General features: G+C 40.9%; 1 protein-coding gene across 6 annotated transcripts in view; it reads right to left on the reverse strand.

The window, feature by feature from the left end:
• taf1 (TAF1 RNA polymerase II, TATA box binding protein (TBP)-associated factor) overlaps positions 1-26,304 on the reverse strand; it is a 132,263-nt gene extending 105,959 nt beyond the window's left edge. Inside the window, exons 1-9 of one of the 6 annotated variants that reach the window (XM_048544209.2) lie at positions 26,263-26,304; positions 20,011-20,115; positions 18,621-18,758; positions 16,715-16,832; positions 13,798-13,914; positions 13,178-13,297; positions 8,615-8,937; positions 3,908-4,120; positions 233-469 (exon numbers count right to left, since the gene is read on the reverse strand). In XM_048544209.2, coding sequence (XP_048400166.1) covers positions 233-469; positions 3,908-4,120; positions 8,615-8,937; positions 13,178-13,297; positions 13,798-13,914; positions 16,715-16,832; positions 18,621-18,734 — 1,242 coding nt within the window. In that variant the 5' untranslated portion in view covers positions 18,735-18,758; positions 20,011-20,115; positions 26,263-26,304. Of the gene's footprint in view, positions 1-232; positions 470-3,907; positions 4,121-8,614; positions 8,938-13,177; positions 13,298-13,797; positions 13,915-16,714; positions 16,833-18,620; positions 18,759-20,010; positions 20,116-21,648; positions 21,669-22,865; positions 22,884-22,914; positions 23,668-26,034; positions 26,241-26,262 lie in introns of those variants that run through there. The other 5 variants (XM_048544208.2, XM_048544207.2, XM_048544210.2 and 2 more) reach the window with 5 other exon arrangements.

Genomic DNA, 26,304 nt, shown 5'->3' on the forward strand with positions numbered 1-26,304 from the left:
CACAAACAATCAACAACCCAGCAGACAGCTACTGATAAATGTAAAGGATCCCATACGAATAACTAATAAAACTAATTTATGTAATAGTGTAATATACGCAAGGACTGTGAGAAATCATTCAAAATAATTACACAGAAAACCTACATTTAGTTTAAAGGAAAGTGCAAACAAGGGCAACCAACACATTATAACTAATCCACAGAAATTTTTCAAATAATTTAGCTTTACTCACCTGGATCTCCACCAGGCAAGTTACTTCTTCCTCTAGCATCTGCTCTTCCTCCCTCGATGCTTTGAGTTTGAAACCATAATCAAATCCCTCGCCATCCTCTGGCACTCCCAGCATATCATACCAAAGCTGTGCAGGCCCATAGCGCCATTCTGCAACTTTTGGTCTCATATCCGTTATATTATCAGCATCACCCGTGGATTGAGAGAACTTGGACTCCACAGGAGCCATCATTGTAATCTGATGGTAGTAAGGACAGATAATGGCAAAATAGCTTATTTTGTACGTAAATAATACATTTCTACCTAAGTATTCCTTAATTCTGTTGGGGGGGGGGGGGTGCAGTGGCGTCCCACACTCAGGACCTCAATTTATGGTCAAGTAATGCACCTTGATCCGTTTTCCTGCATATTTTATCAGTGGTTGTTTGACCTTGACACCTGTCCTCAGGACTTGGGTAACAAGGCAGGTATCAAGTCCATTTCATCTGATAACACTCAAATTAGATGAGAAAATTCAGATAATCAGTATTAGATTCTTCAAGCATGCAACTCATCTTTTTCCTTTTAAATCCTCAAGTCTACAGTTGCACGAGGCTGCTCACTAACGTATCCAATAGACCTTAAGATAGGCAAATTAAGCAATTTGCGTCTCCTCCACCATTCAATCATGGCTAATATGATTCTCAATCCCATTTCTCTGCCTTCTCCCTGTACCCCTTGATCTCCAAATGCAAGAAGAACCTATCTATGTTTGTCTTAAAAATACTCAGTGGTTTAACCTCCACAGCCCTCTGCAGCATTCAATCCCATAGCGTCACTATCCTCTGACTGAAGAAATTCCTCCTCATTTCAGTTCCTTAAATCCTGATGCTGTGCTCTTGGGTACTGGTCTCTCCTAATAGTCGAAACAACTTCTCCACATCCACTCCATCCAGGCCTCTCAGTATTTTAAAAGTTTCAATCAGACTCCTAGCGCATCCCCCACCCCATCCTCTAAATATCATCAAGTACAGACCTAGAGTCCTCAACCACTCCTCATATGATAAAAGCCCTTGATCCCCAGCACCATTCTTGTAAACATCATCTGGACCACTTCCAATGCTAGCACAGCTTTTTTTTGGTATGGGACACAAACTTGCTCACAATATTCCAAATGCAGTCTGGCTAGAGCCTTAAACAGGACTTAGCACTACTCTTGTATTCTAGCCCTGAAATGAATACCAACATTTCATGTGCCTTTCTAACCGCCAAACGAACGTTCTTGTTAACCTTAAGGGAATCCTGAACTAGGACTCACAAGACCCTTTGTGCTTCAGATTTCCAAAGCCTTTCCCAATTCAGAAAAAGTCCACACTTCTATTCTTCCTATCAAAATATATAACATACTTTGCCACATTGTATTCCCTCTGCTACTTCTTTGCCCAGTATCCTAGCAAGTCCTTCTGCAACCTTCCCGCTTCCTCAACGTTACCTGGCTCTGCACCTATCTTTGTGTCATCTGCAAACTGAGCAACAATGTTCTCAGTTCCTTAGATCTCCAGATCGCTAATGTATAACATGAATAGTTGTGGCCCCAACACTGACACTACATAACCCCAGTAGCCAGTAGCTACCATCCTGAAAAAGACCCGATTATACCTACTGTCTACATTCTGCCACTCAGTCAATGCCTTGCCCCTAACACCATCGACTCTTACTTTATTTAGCAGACTCCTGTGCAGCACCTTGTTAAAGGCATTCCAGATCACACCACTGGCTCTCCTTTGTCTAACTTACTTGTTACCTCCTCAAAGAATTCTAACAGATTTCTCAGGTATGACCTCCTCTTTATGAAGCCGTACTGACTCTACTTTACTCTACCATGCACTTGTAAGTACTCCGCAATCCCATCCTTACTAACACACTCTAAAATTTCTTTCCACAGTCTTGTGAATTTAATCTCCATCCATTGCCCCTTTCAACCTGTTTGCTGCTGAAACCGAAACTTGGACTTTGTAAACTCAATATTTTTAATAGTCTTTGGATTAAACTACTATCCTCTGTAACTTGGAGGCCACAGAAAATTCTAGTACCTGACCTTGCACCAAGGCCCACTTAAAAAGTCACCCCAGCCAAGAAATCATCTCATTCTCACCGTTACAATGATATGACTCCCTGATGCCTCTTTTGTAATGTATGTTACTTTATATTTAAATTATCTGAAACATGTATTTAAGTATTTCAAGTTAGTTAGAAAGTGCAAGAATAATGCAATTGTCATTAGTGGAACTGAAAACAAAACCTTGCACTGCGCTTTATGATTCATAATATGGTGGTTTTTCCTTTGTGTAGGAAAAACATTGCACCCAAGGACTCATAAATTTGTGTTCTTACATTCCTGAGTCACTGGAAACTACAATTTCATTCTTTTCTGTTTTCATTGGACTCTGGGACATTTAGTGGTCTCTCTCACAGAACAGAGAGAAAAAGAAAATAAGTCACTGACTGCACAGCTATTGCAGACTAAGTGTTCGTTGCCATTTTAACCAGCTTGTTGGTTTAAGTGTAGTAGGCTCAACACTATGAAGAAATGGATTCAGACCCTACAGTGGGGAAAATAGCTGGAGCTGATGCATCAATGCAGTGCAGAGTGAATGCCACATCAAAGAATCATAGAATCCCTACAGTGTAGAAACAGGCCATTCGACACAACAAGGCTACACCGACTCTCCGAACAGCATCTCACCCAGACCCATCCCCTTACCCTATCCCTGTAATCCTGCATTTCCCATAGCTAACCCGCCTAGCCTGTACATCCCTGAGCACTATGAGCAATTTAGCATGGCAAATCCACCTAACTTGCACGTTTGGACCGTGGGAAGAAACCAGAGCACCTGGCGGAAACCCACACATACATGGGGAGAATGTACAAGCCCCAAACAGACAGCTGCCTGAGGGTGAAACTGAACCCGGGTACCTGGTTCTGTGGGCCAGCAGTGCTAATCACTTAACCACAATGCTGCCCAATCAAAATAGTATTTGCCCATTCAGACGGCTGCAAGTGCTACTAGGGTATTAGTCAAAGAGGAGCAAGTGAGCTCTCCTGGTAACCTAGCCAACATTGTTATCTCAGCCAAGGACACTGAAGCATGTCACATGGTACATTATCTCCCTGTATTTCTAGCATGCTGGTGACATTTTCCTAAATTACAACACTTCAAAGGTATAAGTTTATAAATTTCCGTTTCTTCATATGTTGTTTAGATTCCAACTGGAGAAGTTGCCAGATCAACAATGCTGTGATAGCCACATAAAACTGAGGCATATCATAGGGAGAGATGTGCTGCATAACATGTTTCTCTGTGCTTCCACCATGGTGTTGCGTGAGATGCTCTGCAAATGAACATCAGCTTAGTTTAGGTTTATACTTGGGAGATTGATTATATAATACTACTGTCAGTCCCTGGATTGTGAATACGTTCTATCCTTGTGTCTGTTGATAAGTCGATTTGTATGCAAGTTAGGACACAATGCAGGACAACATAAAATAGCAGTTAAGTACAGGAAGCATTCACGTGATGGATCTTTAAAATTACAATCAAATTTGTAAGTGTGAGCTTTTGAAAATCAGAGACCTTTGTACATGGGTATAGTCCTTCACACATTTTTCTCCTCCTATACTTGACCCAATACATACCTCATCATCAGAGAGGCATTGTTCAGGTGGTGGTGGCGCAGCATAATGATAGTCCCAGCCAGATTTTTGTTCTTTCATTTCTTCTCCCTCTCCTTCTTGAGCAGAAGCCTCAGGTTGTGGATCCCGATGTTTCTTTTTTCTTTTCCTTCTTGCACTTCGCCAAACCGATGGAATGTTCTTTCCAGGTCCGAAGAGACGCAAAAAACGCAGTACCTGCAAGATAAGGGAATTAAATTAATTAATTGTCTGTTGAGACTTGACTCAACCATCACAACCAGGACTCCAAAGAATGGGAGATCAGATGATACTCCCCAAATATTTGGTAACATGGCAAAGAAACTGCACATATTAAAGCTATACAACATAATCCAAAGCACATGATAATGCATAGTATTCACAATCAACAAACTAAGGATTTTCAGAAAACTATGAGCTAAAATACTTGACCTATGTCATCCAACAATAGGCCTTAGTTGTGACTTAAGGCAGAAAAAAGTGAAAAACAAACAGAAGCTGCAAAGCCACTAGTCACAGTGATCTGTAAGCTATGATTTACAACACAGCATTTTGCTTAATAATAATAGCAGATTAAAAATGTAATTGTATTTGAGAAGTGCCACTTCTCTATTTAATAGATTATAGCTATTATGTCAATGGATTAAAACTCCAAAAAAATTAAAAGACATTTTAACTTTTAAGTCTATAATGTGTTCTTTTTAAAAAGGACAGCTACAGACACCTGTGAATATAAATTCAATGGCCGCCAAAGTCCTGTGCGAAATCGAACTTCAATCAGCCCTCAAAAACATGAATCTCAAAAAGCTGTTCAACTGCCAACATCAATACTAATGATACAACTTAATATTGCCCAAATCATCATCTTATCTGGTTTTCATAAATAATTTAGCAATTGATTACCTAAGATTTTAACTTAAATACTTTTCTCTTTTGGGACTCATCTCTTATTTCTAATCTGTGTGTGTTTTTATGTGCTATCAATTCTTCTCACACTAAATAATTAAATATCATATGTTTTGTTAATTCAAGAAAGTCATTTGAATTGGCTCCTTTTAAAATATCAGTTAACTTCGGTCTGGGAGAACAGTATCCACAAGGATAGATCCTTTTCAAATTAATAGTGTGGCAACCAACTGAGGGAATGGGTGAGTAAATAAGGAAAGCCTGTGCATCCCTTCACACCCCAGATTCAGCATTTTGGGTATCCTGCCTGGAACCTCGCATAGAATATGTTGGTAACATAGCAAAAAACAGATCTCTCATGGCATTAAGCTATATGTTGTTTGATAAGTAACAAAAAAAAAGCATCACTGATGGAGATCAAGCAAAACTTCATTTTTATTGACAAGTAGCTTTGGTCAGTTGTCGGTTCAAATTATGATTATGCTCATTATTTTCAAAAATTGTATTTCTGCAACGATAACGTTTACAGCTTTCTATTACCATTATTTTTGGTCTGTTGATCAAAATTAGAACAATACTAATTTCAACCGGGAGACTTTTAAGAAAATGGCTGAAGTTTTAAAAATGGAGTTCATTGAAGCTGTTCACACCTTGAAAGGAAATAAGGCTTAACAGGAGCATCAGAAACTATGTCATCGCAGGTTCAAAGAACAATACAGCACTGGAACAGGCCCTTCTGGTCTCCAAGCTTGGGCCGACATATCATGCTCTTCTAAACCTGAACTGTCTTACAGGATCCATACTCCTCCATTCCCTTCCTATTCATGTATTTGTCCAGGTAAATCTTGAATGTTGCTATTGTGTCTGCTTCCACCACCATCTCTGGCAGCGTGTTCCAGGCACTCACCATCCAATGTGAAAAACTTACTCAAACATCTCTTTTAAACTCTTCCACACTTTGAACCTGTGCCCTCTTGTAATTTACTCCTCCAGCCTGGGAAAAAGCCTCACACTTTCCACTACATCCATGCCATTCACAGTTTTATAACTTTCTATCAGGTCGCCCTTCAACTTCGCAGTGAAACAAAGTCAGTCTATCCACCTTTCCTTCTTCACAGCTAAATCTCAAAATGTGGGCAACTGCATGGTAAATCTTTTCTGTACCTTTTCCAAAGCATCCACATTCTTCTGGTAGTGTGGTGATCAAAACTATATGCAATATTCCAAGTGTGGCCTAACTAAAGTTCTATAAAGCTGCAGTATAACTTGCCTATCTTTACAGTCAATGCCCCTTCCAATGAAGGCAAGCATACTATAGGCATTTTTTTACTCCCCTATCTATCTGCACTGCCACCTTCAGTAATCTGGGACCTGCACAGCCAGATCCCTCTGCACAACATTATTCCTAAGGGTCCTGCCTTTAACTATATAATTTCCACCTGCACTTAACCATCCAAAATTCATCACCTCACATTTGTCCGGGCTAAACTCTGTCTGCCAGATTACTGCCCATACCTCCAACTGACCAACATCCGTCTGTATCCCGACAATCCTTCTCACTATCCACAAATCTTTGTATTGTCCACAAACTAACTAATTAGACCTGCCATATCTTCCTCCAAATCATTTACGCAGACCATGAACAGCAGAGGTTCCTGCACGGATCCCTGGGGAACACTGCTAGTCACAATCCTCCATTCCGAAAATTACCCTTCAACTGCTACCCTCTGTCTCCTATGACTACGGCAGTCTTGCATCCACCTTGCCAGTTCACCCTGAAACGATGTGACTTTTGTACCAGTCTGCCATGAGAGACCTTCCCAGATGCTTTAGTGAAGCCCACGTAGACCAACATCAATTGCTTTTCCCTCAATCATCTTCGTCACCTCAAAAACCTGGATCAAGTTAGTGAGGCACATCCTCCTCTGCAGAAAACCGTGCTACCTATTGCTAATTAGTCCGTTTGCTTCTAAACTCTTACAGATCTTGCCCTGAGAATCTTTTCCAATAATTTCGCTACCATCAATGTGAGGCTCACAGGCCTGTAACTTCCAGGATTTATTCCAACTACCCTTCTAAACAATGGAACAACACTGGCCATTTTCCAGTCCTCTGGGACCTCACCTGATAAAGAAATAATGCTTCAGCAATTTGTTTTGTTTCCTCCCTCAATATTCTGGGAAAGATCCCATCAGGACCGAGGGACTTATCTAGTTTCATAAAAACCTGGGCAATTTCCCCAAGTGGCAATGGGTTGGTGAGCTTTTCCATTGGCAAGTTAGTGTGGGTGCAAGAAAGCTCCACTTTATCAGCATTTGAATCAACCTCCAACCATGTGATGGGATTTTGTGTATGAGCAGTGCAGGTGAAGGAACCTAACCTCTGAAGAGAAAGCATCAAAATATAGCTCTTGCGCTCTCCCCGCTATATATGACATGTACTAGCAAAGCCAGCTCCTGCTACCTGTTCCCCCTCATTGTTCCTAATAATTGCTGTCTTCACATTCCCCTGCTGAAGAAAGGAGGGAAGAAAAGCCTTCAAGGGTATTGAAATATTCAATTCTTCCCCTGTGACCAGAAGTTTGAACACTGATGCAAACAAACTTGCATCGTCAGCAAAGAAATGAAAAGGGATCAAAGAAAATCAGAAGGCAATAAAACAAATCAACTCATCCAATTGCTGTGCTCCAAATTGGCACCACTAAACTTCATTATACTTATCAGAAACAAAAACAAAAATTTCTGGAAAAACCCTGCTGGTCTGGCAGCATCTGTGGAGAGAAACCAGAGTTAATGTTAACTTTGACTTCTAACCACAGATTTTTGCTATTTAGAAGGATCACTGGACTCAAAACATGAACTCTGATTTCTCTGCACAGATGCTGCCAGGCCTGATGAGTTTTTTCTAGCAATTTCTGGTTTTGTTTCTGATTAAACATCTGAAGTTCTTTTAGTTTTGCACTATCATGTGTTTTTCCCACCTTCAAATTCTCATCCTTGTCAGTGTCTGTTCATGTATATGTGTGGTCAGTTACAAAGGAGAGTTTAAGTTAGTAATTTACATTTCTTTGCTACCCTTAGTTAAAAATATTGGTTTTGTAATCAACACTTTTTTCTGGCTAAGTGAAAAGGTAAAAGTGAAGTCCCAGAGGGCCATGGGCCTGATCCCTCATTAGAGGGAGACAATGGCGGTGAGTATAATCTAAGGCTCACCATGCCTCATCAGACAAGGGACAAGATTGAGAAGGTGGGATGTTCTTGGTGACGTCAGCCAGCGTGGGAACTGAACCCACTCTGCTGACGTCTCTATCAGAAACCAGACATATGAGCCTACAAAAATCTACTGCATGATTACTTTCAATCTGAGATTCAGGTAGAATTGGGGCATTTATCATAATCAAACATTTTCACATTTGTGATGACTCTGGGAAAGCAGACCTTGATTTTCAGCACACACCACTGGGTTGTAACCATGATTTTCAACCATTACATACTTGTTAGCTACATACTTAATTTTATGCTTCAGCTGACTCGATGTCTTTTTCAGGGTTCAACTGACCTTCATGCAGCAAATACAGATGCTCTCAATCCTCAAAATAGAGCTAAAATAATAATTAATGCACTTATATATACAGCTAAATATGCCACAACAATCTCAGTGTTAAAATCCCTCTCTTTTCAGCTCCCCCAACAAACTGACAGCTCCTTAGTGATCTCAGACAACATTTTTAGTGACATTCCCCAATTTGGCTCACTACACTGAATCCAAATGAACCCAGTTTCTCACCTGTCCTGGTCGAAATTCCGGGAAGAGTTCTGTAACATTCGGTAGTTGCTTAGTTGAATCTCGTTGCATAATACCTGCCAGTGGCAATGTGAGTTTGTCTTCCTTCTGAGATTCATTCTGCCTTGATCGTGGAATGTGCCGGTCTGTCTCAGATTCTGAATCAGAGGAACTGCTAAATTCAACCTTCTCCGAGGAGGATGAAGGTGCTATTATGGAAGGTAAAATGATTCCGTCATTCTCATTAGAGACAGAACAAGGGAAAAGGCCATCAGCAGCACGCGATCCTCCAGTAGTACTCAGCACTGCTGTATTTACTCCATTTACTGAGGGAAGAATAAGTGAATAATAATATATTACTTGCTTTACATCACACAATTGTGTAGTTAAAAATACACATTGTAATATCACACTAAAATTTGCTCTTGTTCATGAAAAAAATTTCTACCATGCACAGTGCTCTTGCGGCATGACTACTGTTCAGACCTCTGTTATTTTAGTTTTTGGGTGGAACAGAGGGTTGTGAGTTGAAGCTGACTTTTGGACTCGGGCCAATAGCTTGTATTTTTTAAAGAAAGCAAAGAACAAGCTTATATTTGTTCAAGGGACATGACCTGCAAAGTTAATTGATTGTTCAAAAAGGACTGTAGACATTTCGATACTGAAGGTACATAACAGTCAAAGGCTGGCAAATGTTTTGATGTTAGAAGGAGCCATCCCTGGGAGAATGGTGGCAGTCTACCAAAGAGAATGTTGGCAGAAAACAGAAAGAGAAGTTTAAAAAAGAGTTTGTATTGCACTTTTAGACAGAAAGACCGTGGCTATGAAAGCTACTGGAAGGAGTTCTTGGTTGCTCTCCAGTTATCCTCCAATTATCAACTCATTCAAAGTTGGAGAATAGAATCCCAGTTATGAGAAATGTGTGAATATTTCTCAGAGCCTACCTGAAGCTGTTTGCATTGTCTGATGTCTTCAGAAATCAAGAATGATACAATCCCATGTGATATTACACATCATTTAAACTGAAGTGAACTGGCCCTGGTTATATCTCTTTTGCTTTTCTTCTAATTTATCCCATAAATGTGTCTGCATGCACGTGAGCAGGGACAATGCTGAAAGAAGATTAGGTTTAAATTATACAGACATTAATTAGATTACCTTGTATTTAGTTTTGTTCTGCCAAAGTTACAGTATTAGTAATAAATTGTTGATTCTTGTTTGAGCTATAAACCTGGTGTCTGATATCTATTATTCTTAAGATCAGTTTAGGAACCACTAGGGCAATTTTAAAGTCAATGAATGTTTTCATTTTACTGTGTTGTGAACACAGGCATAGAAAACCTGATTTGACAATGCTTGCTTTTTGCATGTCGGACAACTATTTTAAATTTATGCCTGTATTGATGAAGGAAGATTTTTCCCGTAATGGGAATTAATAAAAATTGATTGTCTTAACCTGATGATAAACTTGCTTACACAGCTTACAATTCATAATTTGGGCTCTTGTAGTGCAGCTGTAGTGTCCCTATCTCTGATCTTGGAAGCTAAGTTCAAGTTCCATCTGATCAAGATGCATAAAATCATCTCTGAACAGGTCAGTTACAAAATAACTTCAATTCATTATTACCCAAGAAATACAAAACAGAATCAGGCCATTTGGCTCAACCAGTGCATACAAATACTCACCTTCTATTCGGGGCTAGTCCTGTATTGCCTCATTTGTCAGCCTTGTTTTCTGTTGCCTTCTCCCTCAAATTCATAACTAGCTTCTTCTTAAATGTATCAATACTACTCCCTGTTATACTCAGTTCCCCATTCTCATGATTTTTGTGGTAAGTAAGTGTTTTTTCTGTGTTGCCTGTTGGATTCGTTGCTGATGAGCTCTTGAACAAAGAAGAACAAAGAACAACACAGCACAGGAACAGGCCCTTCGGCCCTCCAAGCCTGCACCGCCACATTTTGACCTTTCATAGTAAAACTGTCTTTACTTACAGGATCTATATTCTTCTACTGCCTTTCTATTCATGTATTTGTCCAGGTGGTTCTTGAATGCTGCTACTGTGTCTGCTTCAACCACCTCCTCTGGCAACACACTCACCTCCCTACTTTTCATCTCTATAAGTGATCACGTTCATTCTATATCCACCATATCAAAACATTTTCTTATTAATAAGATTCCTATTAGCTCACTCATAAGCCTACTTTTTATCCCTCAAAGACAGACTTTCTTTCCTTCTAAACCCTCTCTTTAATCTCTGCAGTGCCTCTATATTTTTTTATAACAATATGCAGTATTCCAACAGTGGTCTAATCAAGGTACAGAAGAGGCTTCGTAAAACTGCCTTTCTCTATTTTCCAAGCCTGCTTTAGAGAACTCTACTTCATATTTCTATTTTGGTCCTTATTTAAGTTGAAAACACCAGTCTGAGATGGAGCTGTTATCCCTGAAAATAAAGTTGAAATTCTGCCATATTGTGATCACTACTTCTACAGAATCTTTAACCGAAACATCTCTTATTAATCCTATGTTATTACGTGACTAGATCCAAAATAGTATATTCCTGGGTAGATTCTGCAATGTGCTGATCTAAGAAACAATTCAAGGAATATTCTATGAATCTGTCTTCCATACTGCCCTTGCCCATCTGATCTGTTCAGTTAACAGGCTGACTAAAATCACCCGTGACAACTTTGTGCTCTTCTTACATGAAGAATTGCAATTAGATGCCTTTTACTGATTATAAAATTTAAAATAGCGTAATGATCACTGTACTGAAGCACCTTGGGCTCTGTGCGTTGCAGGTAAGATTGCACTGAGGCAAGATTATAGTGACCAAGTATGATAAATTGGTCACAGGATAATACATTCCCACTTACAACTCTGTATCACTCTTGGTGATGGACACTGAAAACCCCAGCTAGAGTACATGTGGTTCTCCTGCCATCCTCAGTGCTTCCTCAGTGGAGTTCAACATGAAGGAGCACATAGAACATTACAGCACAGTACAGGCCCTTTGGCCCTCGATGTTGTGCCAACCTGTCATACCAATCTGAAGCTCATCTAACCTACACTATTCCATGTACGTCCATTTTGGGAAAGGTGGCGGGGGGGGGCGGGCGGCAGGGAGAATGATTCAGTGTGAGGTCTCCTTGCCTATGTTTGACCTGATAACTTGAGATTTCATCGGGTACAGAGTTAGTTTTGGAGACTCCCAGGCCAACTCCCTCCAAAACTGTGTACCATTTTCCTGCCACCTCTTCTAGATCTGGCCTGCTGGTGCAAAATAACATTTACAGAGACGTTAGAGATAATGGGAACTGCAGATGCTGGAGATTCCAAGATAATAAAATGTGAGGCTGGATGAACACAGCAGGCCAAGCAGCATCTCAGGAGCACAAAAGCTGACGTTTCGGACAGAGACGTTGATGGTGTTGACTGTGATATAGTCTGTAAAGTACAATTCCATGAGTATGTCAGGCTGTTGTTTGACTAGTCTGTATGACAGCCCTTCCACATTTGGCACCAGCTCCTAGATCTTGTGAGGAGGACTTTGTAGGGTGACAGGGCTGAGTTTACCATTTGCATTTCTGGTGTCTAGATCGATGTTAGTTGGTCCATCCACTTTCACTCTCTTTTTTGAAAATTTTTAGCAATAACTGAGTGGCTTGCCAGGCCATCTCAGCTGACAGTAGTGAGTCGACTGCATTGCTGTGGGCTTGGAGTCACATATAGGTCAGACAAGGAAACGATGGCAGTTTACCTTCACTCAAGGACATCAGCAAACCAGATGTCTTTGTACAACAATCAACAGTGGTTTCATGTTCATCATTTGACATTTAATTCCAGATTTTTCCTTTTCAAATGAAATCCCACCATATGCTAGGGTGAGATTTGAACCCAAGTCTCTGAATTACCAGCAACATTGCCCCCATGCCACCACCTCCTCTCAGTCCCAGCTGCCAGATGTGAGATCTCCAACACACATTAGTGTCATAAAGCCTCTGCTTTCTCTTGCCTAAGTTATTTTCAGAATCCATTGTTGTAATTCATCTGCCCCAGAGATTTTATCTTGAGTTTGACTTGTTTATTTCACATGTTTAATTTTAAATATCGACTATTCTTGATAATATAAAAGATTTAATCAGAACTTCAGTTCCTGAACATGGAATTCATTTATAATTATTTGATCCTGACACATGAACTAACATGGTGTGAAAAATTCCCCCGTGCAGGAAAGGCCCAGACATGAAGCTCTCCTCCAGCCACAAGGGCAGTAAGTACTTCAAGATTCTCATTTTTAGCGCAAACTTTAGCTATCTCTTACCCCCACCACCGCCACGCGGCTAATATTCTGTTCAGGATGCCTTGGTCAGAAGTGTTTCAAGTTCCTGTCAACTGAATGAAATTATGGTGCCTAACTGAATTGTTATATCAGTACAGCCCAGCACTACTACAATTACTGGCCCATAATCTGATTCCATTTGAATAAGTCAAAAATCAACATAAGAGTATTCAACAAGCTGTTCTTTCTCACTTTAATTAACAGACAATTATTTTGAACTCACCAATTATTTCCTGTGAATTTGACTCCTCCTTATTCAGTGGAGGCGGTGGAGGAGGGGGAGGCATGAGCTTTGAGTCCACGTCTTCACTGTCTGCATCATAGTCATCATCATCATCGCTTTCTGAAGTCAGCATGACAGGTTAAAAGGTTATTACAACTTCTAAATTAAACCAACTGGCAATTTCCAATTAATATCAGCATTTTAAACAATTTTAGAAATGTAATTTCTGTAACAACATTGGCAATTCTCCTAAAATACCAAAGCCCAAGTGTGGAATCTATTTCCAAGAGCATGGCAATAACTAGGGAAAATCAGAATGAAGCTGAAAAATCAAAATGTTTGAAATATTACATATCATATACACCTGTATTCCTACATAAACTCTCTAGGTACTTTTTTCTTACCCCAGCCCTTTCTCTCATACCTGCAGCCTTAACACAAACAACTGATCCTAGCTTTTGCACATTAAATCTATTACTTATCACAGATATGTTGTAACAGAGGCATGTTTTCAGTCTTTACCTTTACTTCACTGCCAAACAATAAAAAGACAGGTTTCACTACTCAGTGTATTAGTTAGTAGAGTTAGCTAGTTAATGTATTTAGAATAATTTGTTTACCCAGTTTTCTTAGTGGCTGAAGATTCCCCATCACCTGACGATACCTGCGTGTCTCATCCTCTGCTACCTCGTTGATATCAGAGTAATCAATGGCATCATCTTTACTTTGAATCCAACCTACGTGCATAAGAACAATCATTAAACATATCAGCTAAATGCGCTGCTTTGGGCCAAGGAATAACATACAGTAGCTCTGGACTTGCTTGCAGATTTTCAGGAGAATGGCGTTTAGTCTTGCATTTGCATGCTCCCTAAGTATTTCACAGAAAAGTTTCACATCTGTCATACGGAAAATGTTAGAAGCTATTAAAAACGTTATTACAGAGGACTTGAACTAGGTCTTGCTAATCAGGTAAAGCAAACATGCTTTTGTGAAAAGGACATCATGTTTGACTAATTTATCGGAGTTCTTTGAAGATCTAACTTGTGCTATAAATAATAGGAAACCAAAGGATGTATCGTACACAGATTTCCAGAAGTCATTTGACAAAGTGTTATTTGATAAAAGGTAATTGTGGAAAATATATCCTTATGGTTTTGGGGATAACATAGTGGCATGGGTAGAAGATTGGCTGGCTAAGAGAAAGGATAGTAGGAATAAATGGGTCTTTTTCAGACTGGCAGATGTCAGTAGCGTACCACAGGGTTTGTTGGTGGGGCCTCAACTATTTACAATTTATATAAATGATGTAGGCGAAGGGATGCACTAAATTTGCTGACGATACAAACTTAGGTTGGAAACTGATTTGTGAAGAGAACATAAGAAGCCTAAAAGGGATATAGATAGATCTTTGTTCATTCATTTAACCTAACAGAAGGAGCACAATATAGCAAAGTGTGGAACTGTCCATTTTGGCAGGAAGAAGAGAAAAACACTATCTAAAAGGTGAGAGGTTACAGAGCTCTGAGATGCAGTGAAATCTGGGTGCCCCAAAGAATGAATCACAGACAGTTAGTTTACAGGTATGCTAAGTAATCAGAAAAACTAAAAGAATGTTGTGTTTTATTGTGAAGGGAATTGATGTGCAAGCGTAGAGAGGTTACACTTCAGTTATAGAGCACTGGTGAGACCACATCTGGAGTACTGTTTGCAGTATTCGTCAACATAATGACAGAAGGATGATAATGCATTGAAAGCAGCTCAGGGAAGGTTTACCGGACTAAAATCTCAAGAGAAAAGGCTTGACAGGGTAGGTCTGTAACCCCTGCAGCTCAGAAACATCGGGGTGACTTAAAAGAAATACAAGATTCTCAGGGGACTTGATCAGGTGGATCCTGAAAGGATGTCTCCCCTTTTGGGAGAAACTAAAACTAGGGGACACCGGTTAAAAATAAAATGGTAGCCCATTAAAGACAGAGATGTGGAAACATTTTTTCTCTCCGATTAAACATATTAAACATTTCTCTCAAATTTATGAGATTCTTTGGAATTCTCTTCCTCAAACGGGAGCAGATGCAGAATCTTTAAATATTTTTTAGACGGATATAGACAGAATCTTGATTACCAAAGGGATGTAATATTAGTAGGGGTATAGAGGAATGTAGAGTTAAGGTTAAAGTCAGATCAGCCTTAATTTTAATGAATGGTGAAGCAGGCTTGAACAGCCAAATTATTTATTCTTGATCCTTGTTCATATACTTGTAAGAAAAATGGATGCCAAATCAAAGGAAGAGAGATTAGGAGGGAAGGCCACAAGAGGTAATTTTAAGAACAATATTAAAAACAGGAGAGAGAATTAGATGCACAAATATTACCAACTTGAAAGAAATCTGCAGGGAATGGATCAGGCCAGAATCAAAAGAAACAGCAATCAGCTAGGACAGTATTACAATTGAATCTGCAGATTTCAAAGGGGTACCTTCAACTTCAACAGCAAATGGGCTGATGGAGAGTAACTGGACTAAGTAAGGGTGAGATTATAGCTGAAGGAGGAAAGGTCATTAAATATTTATAATTATTAAATGATTTACAGGAATTTAACTCCAAGTAAATGAATAGTCGCTGAATATATGTCTGGTAGATAATAAAAAAGGTGACAAGACTGGCAGATTTAATAAGGAGATCCACAATGCAAAGGTATGATATCTAAAGATCAGTCCATCTGTGGTACAGCCCTAGAGCTGAAAGTATGAAGAGAACAAATTAGAATGGAAGGCTGAAAATTCTTTCAACAGAAGAGAAACGCAAATTCCTAGTGAAAATGAGGATTAAGGTTTCAAGTTGACACAAGCTGACAGGCTATGAATTGCAGAATTCTGAAATTTATGTAGGGCACACCAAAAGGCCCACAAGGAGTGCAACATTCAAAATATATTCCAATAATCTCCATGGTGTTTGGCACATGCAGGGAATGAGGAATAAGGGTTACACGGATCTTAGAATCCCTACAGTGCAGAAAAAGGCCATTCAGGTCCATCTAGTCTGCACTGACCCCTACACTATACCTGTAATTCCACATTTAGCATGGCATATCCAGCTAAACTACACATCTTTGACTGACAGTTATAGGAGAAATACCTGTGATGGCTGACAGAACATGGATCATTGCTGCCAGAAGATGAACATGAGTTTTAAAAACAAGCAGTCAGGAACAGTCATGAATACACTCTGAGATTTTGATCAAAAGGAGAGAGTGAGGGAGAAAGAGAAACATGACCGAATAATTAGTTCCTGGCGTGAGAAAACTTGCTTCGGTCCCGATAAATCAATCGCTGTGCCTTGGTAAAGTTTCAGGAGGTGATAATGCTGATTTTCCCTTTTGAATCCCAGACTGTTATACTATGGAAAAACATTTGTGTGAAATCTGAACAACTTTCTGATCGCCAGTTCCATCAGAATTCCTGATGTTTGGGTACTGGATAAATATGACTTTACTGTATACCTTTTGAAATCATTTTATGGAAAGTCATTGCTTACCCTCCGCATTGCTGCTCCTTTCATCAGACTCCACTGCATCATCGTCATTGGCTGTGATTTCTTTGATGAGAGTCCCAAGACCCAGTGTCCCCAAACCATCCAAATGCTTTTTTGACTCCTGTGTAAAGACAGTGAACACATTATAACTCACGAAAAGTGGCATGGATTAGTCAGAAATGAACAAGTCACAGCAATGAAATGACAATTTTTCTGATCAAATAGATGAGTCAGTGAAAATAACGTCACATGGAGAGGAGTGATTACACTGAAACTGCAAATAAATTTGGAAAACATTTTATCTTGCTCTCTCCCTCTCAATTATATATTCATTTCTTTATTGTAAAGTGAAGTGTGCTTTCAATATTGGTCCCAATAAACACGGAAAAATAGTATGGTGTTCAAGGCCAGTCAAGGATGTGTTTCTGCTTGGAGATAGGGTTGATCTGCTTTGGCTTTTCATTGTCAAAATAGTGTTCCATTACCACAGAGTTCTATCCAGTAATCCAGTTGCTTATTCTTCTACAGAGCTTTTCAGGTAGAGAAAGGCTCTAAATGAAGAATGAAGTGGGAGCTCACAACTGACCAGAATGTGGGATGGCCATATAAATATGATGACTACAAGAATGTGTCAGAGGTTAGGAATTCTGTGGTAATCAACTCATCTCCAGAGCCTCCAAATCAATTCCACAAACTACAAGTCAGCTGTGTGGCAGAATACCGTCCACTTGCTATGATGATTGTTACTGCAGCTACACTCAAGAAGCACTACACCATCCAGGACAAAGCAGCCGTACAGATCACCATTCTATCCACTATATTCAAATGTCCCCACTTCCAACCCAATGGATGTACAGTTGGCACAATTGTCTACAATCTATAAGATGCACTGCAACAACTTGCCAAGCTTTCTTTCACAGTACCTGCCAAATCCATCTACCACCTAGAAAGACAGCACACATAGGGAAACACTATCATTTACAAGCTCCTTGCCCAGGCCACATACAACCCTGAACAGTTAAACTGTATTCTAAAGTATTACCCGTTACTGGAACTACTTGTATTGCAGGGTAAAATCACTCCACATGGACTGCAGTCATTCAAGAAGGCAGCTCACCACCACCTTCTCAAGCGCAGTTAGGGATGGGCAACAAATGGTGGCCAGGCCAATGGCACAGACACACTTGGATTTTGATTCAAATGCAGAGGACACAGAGGATCTGAAAGAAAATCCAAACTCTTAAAATAATTTCACTGGGGCATAAGCAACTTATGAAGTTTAACAAAGACAGAGTAACAGAAGTGTTGGGTAAAGTCTTCTGAATGACAATGTGAGAAATACCACTTAATTGGTTAAACTACTAAAGCAGAGCTGAATTCCAGACACACAAATGTGTAAAATGGGTGTATGTCAGTGACAACTCAAAATAATCCAGCAGTCCTATACTGCTGTGGTGAACGGGTTTTGTCAACTGCAGTGGTACTCCAAAGTGATAAAATAAAATTTTAAGCAGTAGGTTTCTATGAGGAGATTTGTAGAAGAGAATTATACTCTGCAGACTGTAGAAATTGTGTTACATTGAGGCTGCGATAAACTATACATTGAAAGCAACTCTGGCAACTTCTTTTTACAAATCAGGATTATATAATTTTTTTTACTAGAACTTACGTCTCTGAAAAAACTTTTTAGGCTGTTACACAATGAAATCTAAGCCATTGGACATTAACTGCTTGCAACTTACACAATAGTTTATACAATGCTCTTTCAGTTTGAGGATGTAATGATCAAAAAATAGCTTGGACAGCCATAGTGAAATTATATGCCTGTTAAGAAAATTAATTTTGCTCTCTAAAGTACATTCTTAGCAACTTCCTATGCTGTTGCAATGTTAACGAAAATACACATTACCTTGTCAAGAACACTATCATCCTCCAACTGTCCATCCTCATTGATGTTCCCAAACAGAAAGCCAGTGAGAGAGAATGGTTGCTCATGATCCTCGTCACTGTCTGAGTCAGACATCTTCAGACACTACCAATCCACTTTCTAAAAATAAGAGCAAAAGTAAGTCCCCCTGTCGGGGAATTTAAATGATCTCATTGTTTCATGCTCTTAATAGTTCTGCAATGCAAAATATTTTTCAGTCTGTCTGTTAGGGAAGGAAATCCGTTGACTTCACCTGGTCTGGCCTGCTTGTATCTCCAGACCAGGAGCAATGGAGCTAACTCTTAACTAGCCTCCGAAATGTCTTAGAGATGCTATCAGCTCAAGGGCAAAAAATGTCAGGTTTCACATCAAATGCTCACATCTTGTAAAAAATTTTAGAAGTCTCAATAATTGCTGTTGTTTCCTTGAATATCAGAATTGGTGGAGCAGTAGACCAAATTGATCAATTTCATGGAATGATAGGATGGTGAAACCTACTAGATTGGAGAAAGAAAGGTTGTGTGGGTGAAATATGAACCAATTTTGAAGAATTCAAGATTCACCTACCACTCTCTTTCATGCACTGCCTCCGCAAGATCTGTTATAGAAACTACCACAACCATTCTGTTCTGCAGAAATCTGAAGCTATTTCCATTTACCTCAAAAGAAATGGCAGATTTCTAAACTGTGTTGAAAACGCTCCAACTTGAGATGGACGGACAATTTGAAGTGATAGAAATTCAACCAAAATGCAAATATCCACATGGTCAAAAACAAGGTGGAGATATTCCCAACATGTGGAAGAATGCCTCCCAGACTGTGCAGCATTATAGAAACTCTAGAAAACATTAATACAAAAAGTAATTCTTTTGAACAAGAAAATAACTCAATCTCACAGGAAACCCTATATTTAACCACTTCACTGTCTCCTGAAGCACATAAACTTCTAGACATGTCAAAATAAAACAAACCCATTTCTCTTAGAAGTTCAGATCTAAGGGAGGACACTCAGAGAGCTTCATGGAGCAAACATTTGAGAAATTATGATAATAAAAGTCAACTCATTATTTCAGAAATGCTAATCTGCCGAATAGTGGAGGAAATCAAAATTCCACACTGATAAGATTCACCCATTTTGATCTCATTAATGTCAGATCCTCGAACCTTGGAAGCAATAAAAAAAAGGGAATGCCTGTGGAGTACCAGTCCTACAGGTCAACAAAACATCCAAAATTTGATTAATTGATGAAACAATGTTTAGTTTTATTTGGGTGAAATGCAGGCTCACCCTGCCAAAGTTAACTCTATTTGGCATTTGCCAAAAAACTCAGCCAATAGATTTCTATACACTATTGCTAAATTAATTTCAAACCTGAGCAACTGCTGTTTTTTCAGTCCAGGTCGAGATCCTCATGTATCTTCTCTTCCAGCTCCTCTTCCATCCAGATCCCAAAGAAAATCAATTTAAATGATGTTCCTATTTAGTTCAGAAAACAAGTTCTCTCAATAAATGGGATTTCTTCACTAGGCCCTGTTCTGGTTACATGGGCAAAGCCCACTTCTATTCCAGGATCATTCTCAGGCTCTGACAAAATCAATGTTCAACTCTCATTAAATCTTTACAACAGGGTCAAGATTGTGTCTTGCAACTGGAGTCTCAGGATTTAACAAGGTGGGCTCTGCAGTTTCTACCTTTTATAAATCATTTAAAAAGTGAACGTTAATTATAATGTGTGCGACTAAAAAAATGTAGATTTAGTCATTATTAACACTAAACAATGTCTAGTAATTTAAAAGACAGCACAACAGATATAAATGGGCATAGAGATACCAAAACAAAATTCAACATAAATGTAATTTTTTGATTTGGTTAAAGAATCAAGAATGCAGCATATCTATAGCAATAATAACTGTATTTTTTGTGAATCCAAACTGCTTTGTTCTGTCAGGCATAACTGCGGTTTTATTTGGTAGGCTATGTGGCGCCCGCAAGGAGACAGATTGATGTGGGGAAGATTAGACCAGGTGGCAAATATGTAACCACCAGCAGGTGATATGTCACTGACTACATTAAAAGATGGAAGGAGGGAATGAGAAAGACAGAGAAAGAGGTGTTGTAGATTCTCCCAGATAGATATGAAAAATAGTTCTTATTTGTTAATAGTTGAGGGAAATTAGCAAGAAATCCCAAGTTTCATCTTGCTGCCTCCAGTGATGGCAATGGACAGTAGCTGGGAAACAAGTACATGCAAGAGTTACCAAGAAAAATCTCAGCAATGAGTGTGTTTTCAGTTGGCAGCTAAAACAGCAGCAAAAGCAGCCTGGAAGTACATGCTGTATCCCTCTCAGCCCTCTGTATTAAGGAGTAATTTGGGATCTTGTTCTACTTTGTAAGTGCTGCTTAACACTTAGGTCAAACAGAATTGATCCTATTGAATATTAACTGCATAGCCTGAAGTGGTGCTTGGGGTCAGAGTAAAGACGGAAATGTGGCAGAAAGGAGATGACATGAGCGAGTTCCAATGGGAAAACTGAAATGGCATGGGATAAGGATGACACAGGAAGGGATGTGACGTAGGATGATATAGAAGGGAGAATGATATGAGAAGTTGGGGATGAGAGGCATGACCCTGAAAGGACAGACTGAGATGGCACAGGAGGTAGAGGTGGCAGGGGAGTGATGAACGAGATAATAGAATTGGTTAATTATGTCAGAATCCAAAGTCAATTATTTGAATCAATTTATCAGAAGTTATTCTTCAAGCTAAAAATGAACATTTACTAGATTGAAATGAACATGTTTTTGAAAAGCTGTCAAGTGAACTAAAAAATGTTAACATTGATTCAATAGAAGACAATCATAATAATCTATACTATCCAGAGTTTCTACACAATCTAACTCCAGTGGGAATCTTTCTTCATTACTAAGCACTCCCATCAATGCTTCCAAATTCAATAAACACAACTGCAATGAGTTCCTAAATTTGTGTCACTCTGATTATTCCCTCACCTGTACCATCTCTTATCTTTGTTGTCTGAGCTTTGTTCTAGTGGACTCACTTCACGCTACAGTTTGTTATGTGCAACCTCTGAATTAGTCTGTTAATTCCCCACTATCAACAACATGGAATTTATCATTGACCAGAAACTGAATTATCTAACCATATAATACTGTGGCCACAACAGTCAGAGACTATGAATCCTACAACAAGCAATTCACTTTCTGATTTCATAAAGCCTGTCCACTATCAACAATTCAGAGGTGAGATGGAATACTCCCAATTGCCTGGATGAGTGAGTTCCAATTTTACTTAAGGCACTTAACAGCATCAGGACAAAGTATCCTGTTTGACTGTCACCATATCCACAAACGTTCATTTTGTCTACCTCAGGCATTAAGTAGCAGCGTCCCATCTACTGGATGCACGACAAAAATTCACCAAGGCTCTTTCAAACCCATGACCACTAACATGGAGTACAAAAGTAGTAAATACCCATCACTCACAACTTCCATTCTAAACCATTCACCAAGTCACTCTGACTTGGAAATATTTTGCTGATGCTTCAGTGTTGCTGGGTGAAAATCCTGGAACTTGCTCTTTAATAATATTGAGAGTCAATCTCTACCAAATGGATTTGAGTAGTTCATGAAGACAGTTCACCAACAACTTCTTAAATGACAACCAGGACTGTCAATAAACACTGACCAAACCAGCAATGCCCATATCCCATGACCGAACTGAAAAAAAAATTATTGCCCTCACTTTTTTCCAAGTTACAAGACCTACCTCCTTTTCTCTTGACTCTATTCTCAATATGCTCTCAACCAACCAAATTCTCTTAGAGGGTCTAGGCCCAAAACAACAGCTTTCCTGCTCCTATGATTCTACTTGGCCTGCTGTGTTCATCCACCTTGTTAAGCATGATTAGTTACCTTGCCATGGATAGTTTATCCAAACTTTTAAACGCACCATCTCCCTGAATTTTTTACACTCACCCTTCACTCTATACTTGCAAACCTTTACCCCATCCTCAACCTATTTTTCTTAAAATCTCCACACATGTTGTCACCTTCTAATGCACTGCCATCCTTCTCACAACTCTACACCAGGTTTCTGGCATCTTCCTATAACATTCACAAATGCTACTGTTCCATAGTTGAGGCCATAGTCATTGTTTCAAACCTGTCTGATACACAGAAAACTAGAACATCCTCGAACACCTTACCTCCACTGCGCAGGTGAGTTGGTCTGTCTTTCTCTAATTCCATTCTTACCTATACAGTTGCAGTCAAAGAATGATCTCCGGCATTAGATCCAATGCAAAACACTGGATTAAATTATTTGCCATTTCTCCGTTCCTCGTTATTAATTCCGCAACTGCATCCTCCAAGAGCCCTACAATCGCTTTAACAACTCTTCATTGGAACATATCCATCTTCTTTGCAGTTATTGCCATTATTTGCGCAATTCCATTAAAACTCTGCTGACCCCAATCTAGGCCATAGGTATCAGAAAGCCTATCAGAAACCCCATGCCCATTTCCCCTCTTTTAAGATATTCGATCAAACCTCCTTCTTCAATCAAACTTTGACTACCTATTCCAATATTGCCTCTTTTGCCTCAATGCCAATATTCTAATGTCAATCATCTAATTACACTAAGCACTTTGAAATGATTTAAAGTACTAAAAGTGTTAAATAAATACAAGTTGCCATTGTACTTATCAAACACTGCCCTAAACCTCTGATCCGAATCTTGTAAACAAAATCGTTCAACAAAAATAATGAAAGCTTCAAAAGAGATTCCACTGAATTGGAATATTTGAAAAGCCTGCCTGTCCAAAGAGGTAGAAATACCTTGAGATGGAGCATACGGATATGGAAACTCCACAAGACATTCTGCCCTCGGACTAACAGGTGATAATGGGGAGTAATTGTATCAGTGATAATGGGAACTGCAGATGCTGGAGAATCCAAGATAATGAAATGTGGGGCTGGATGAACACAGCAGGCCCGGCAGCATCTCAGGAGCACAAAAGCTGACGTTTCGGACCTAGACCCTTCATCAGAGAAGGGGATGGGGTGAGGGTACTGGAATAAATAGGGAGAGAGGGGGAGGCGGACCGAAGATGGAGAGAAAAGAAGATAGGTGGAGAGGAGAGTATAGGTGGAGAGGTAGGGAGGGGATAGGTCAGTCCAGGGAAGACGGACAGGTCAAGGAGGTGGGATGAGGTTAGTAGGCAGGAGATGGAGGTGCGGCTTGGGGTGGGAAGAAGGGATGGGTGAGAGGAAGAACAGGTTAGGGAGGCAGAGGCAGGTTGGACTGGTTTTGGGATGCAGTGGGTAGAGGGGAAGAGCTGGGCTGGTTGTGTGGTGCAGTGGGGGGAGGGGACGAACTGGGTTGGTTTTGGGATGCGGTGGGGGAAGGGGAGATTTTGAAGCTGGTGAAGTCCACATTGATACCGTTGGGCTGCAGGGTTCCCAAGCGGAATAGGAGTTGCTGTTCCTGCAACCTTCGGGTGGCATCATTGTGGCACTGCAGGAGGCCCATGATGGACATGTTATCTAAAGAATGGGAGGGGGAGTGGAAATGGTTTGCGACTGGGAGGTGCAGTTGTTTGTTGCGAACCGAGCGGAGGTGTTCTGCAAAGCGGTCCCCAAGCCTCCGCTTGGTTTCCCCAATGTAGAGGAAGCCACACCGGGTACAGTGGATGCAGTATACCACATTGGCAGATGTGCAGGGGGATCCTCTTTGGGCGGTTGTGGCGGGGGCGGGGTGTGAGGGATGTGTTGCGGGAAATGCGGTCAAGGGCGTTCTCTGATGGAATTTTTGCAGAAGGGTGGGTGGGAGGTGTATTCTAGGTAGCTGTGGGAGTCGGTGGGCTTGAAATGGACATCAGTTATAAGCTGGTTGCCTGAGATGGAGACTGAGAGGTCCAGGAAGGTGAGGGATGTGCTGGAGATCGGGACCTCTCAGTCTCCATCCCCTATTCCCAATTCCTCCGCCTCTGCCGCATCTGCTCCCACAATGAGACATTCCACTCCCACACATCCCGGATGTCCAAGTTCTTCAAGGACCGCAACTTTCCCCCCACAGTGGTCGAGAACGCCCTTGACCGCGTCTCCCGCATTTCCCGCAACACATCCCTCACACCCCGCCCCAACAGGATCCCCCTCGTTCTCACACACCACCCCACCAACCTCCAGATACAACGCATCATCCTCTGACACTTCCGCCATCTACAATCCGACCCCACCACCCAAGACATTTTTCCATCCCCACCCCTGTCTGCTTTCCGGAGAGACCACACTCTCCGTGACTCCCTTGTTCGCTCCACACTGCCCTCCAACCCCACCACACCCGGCACCTTCCCCTGCAACCGCAGGAAATGCTACAATTGCCCCCACACCTCCTCCCTCACCCCTATCCCAGGCCCCAAGATGACTTTCCACATTATGCAGAGGTTCACCTGCACATCTGCCAATGTGGTATACTGCATTCATTGTACCCAGTGTGGCTTCCTCTACATTGGGGAAACCAAGCGGAGGCTTGGGGACCGCTTTGCAGAACACCTCCGCTCGGTTTGCAATAAACAACTGCACCTCCCAGTCGCAAACCATTTCCACTCCCCCTCCCATTCTTTAGATGACATGTCCATCACGGGCCTCCTGCAGTGCCACAATGATGCCACCCGAAGGTTGCAGGAACAGCAACTCCTATTCCGCTTGGGAACCCTGCAGCCCAACGGTATCAATGTGGACTTCACAAGCTTCAAAACCTCCCCTTCCCCCACCGCATCCCAAAACCAGCCCAGTTCATCCCCTCCCCCCACTGCACCACACAACCAGCCCAGCTCTTCCCCTCCACCCACTGCATCCCAAAACCAGTCCAACCTGTCTCTGCCACCCTAACCTGTTCTTCCTCTCACCCATCCCTTCTTCCCAACCCAAGCCGCACCTCCATCTCCTACCTACTAACCTCATCCCACCTCCTTGACCTGTCTGTCTTCCCTGGACTGACCTACCCCCTCCCTACCTCCCCACCTATACTCTCCTCTCCACCTATCTTCTTTTCTCTCCATCTCCGGTCCGCCTCCCCCTCTCTGCCTATTTATTCCAGAACCCTCACCCCATCCTCCTCTCTGATGAAGGGTCTAGGCCCGAAACGTCAGCCTTTGAGTTCCTGAGATGCTGCTGGGCCTGTGTTCATCCAGCCTCACATTTCATTATAATGGGGAGTAACCTATTTACTTGGAAATAAAAACAGTCCAGTTTTGTAAACAGTGAAACATGAGATTCCGCCAAATGCAGTAAAGCTTAATGGCCCTGATCCAACTATAAACACCGTCCAACAAGTTCCAAACAAGCAACTGACGTTTTTACTGGAATATTAACCTTCCTTTTGGAGTTTTTTTTCATCAAACTAAAACCTGGCCTATTTCTCGCACCATCTCCTGTTCCACCGACTCAGCTCTCCGGCCTCTTTCAGATCTTAGCACCAGCTGAATCCAGCCTTTCTTGTGACGAAGACAAGCTGCCAGTCAGCCCACATCACAACAACTATTCCCACGATATCCTTCCACTCCACCCGCCGCCCACATACACACCCCGGCACACACTTACCGAACGTCCGCCGCTGCTTTTCCAGCACGATAGACAAATCCG

This window comes from Stegostoma tigrinum, chromosome 15, assembly GCF_030684315.1.
Source record: "Stegostoma tigrinum isolate sSteTig4 chromosome 15, sSteTig4.hap1, whole genome shotgun sequence".
NCBI classification, from domain to species: domain Eukaryota; kingdom Metazoa; phylum Chordata; class Chondrichthyes; order Orectolobiformes; family Stegostomatidae; genus Stegostoma; species Stegostoma tigrinum.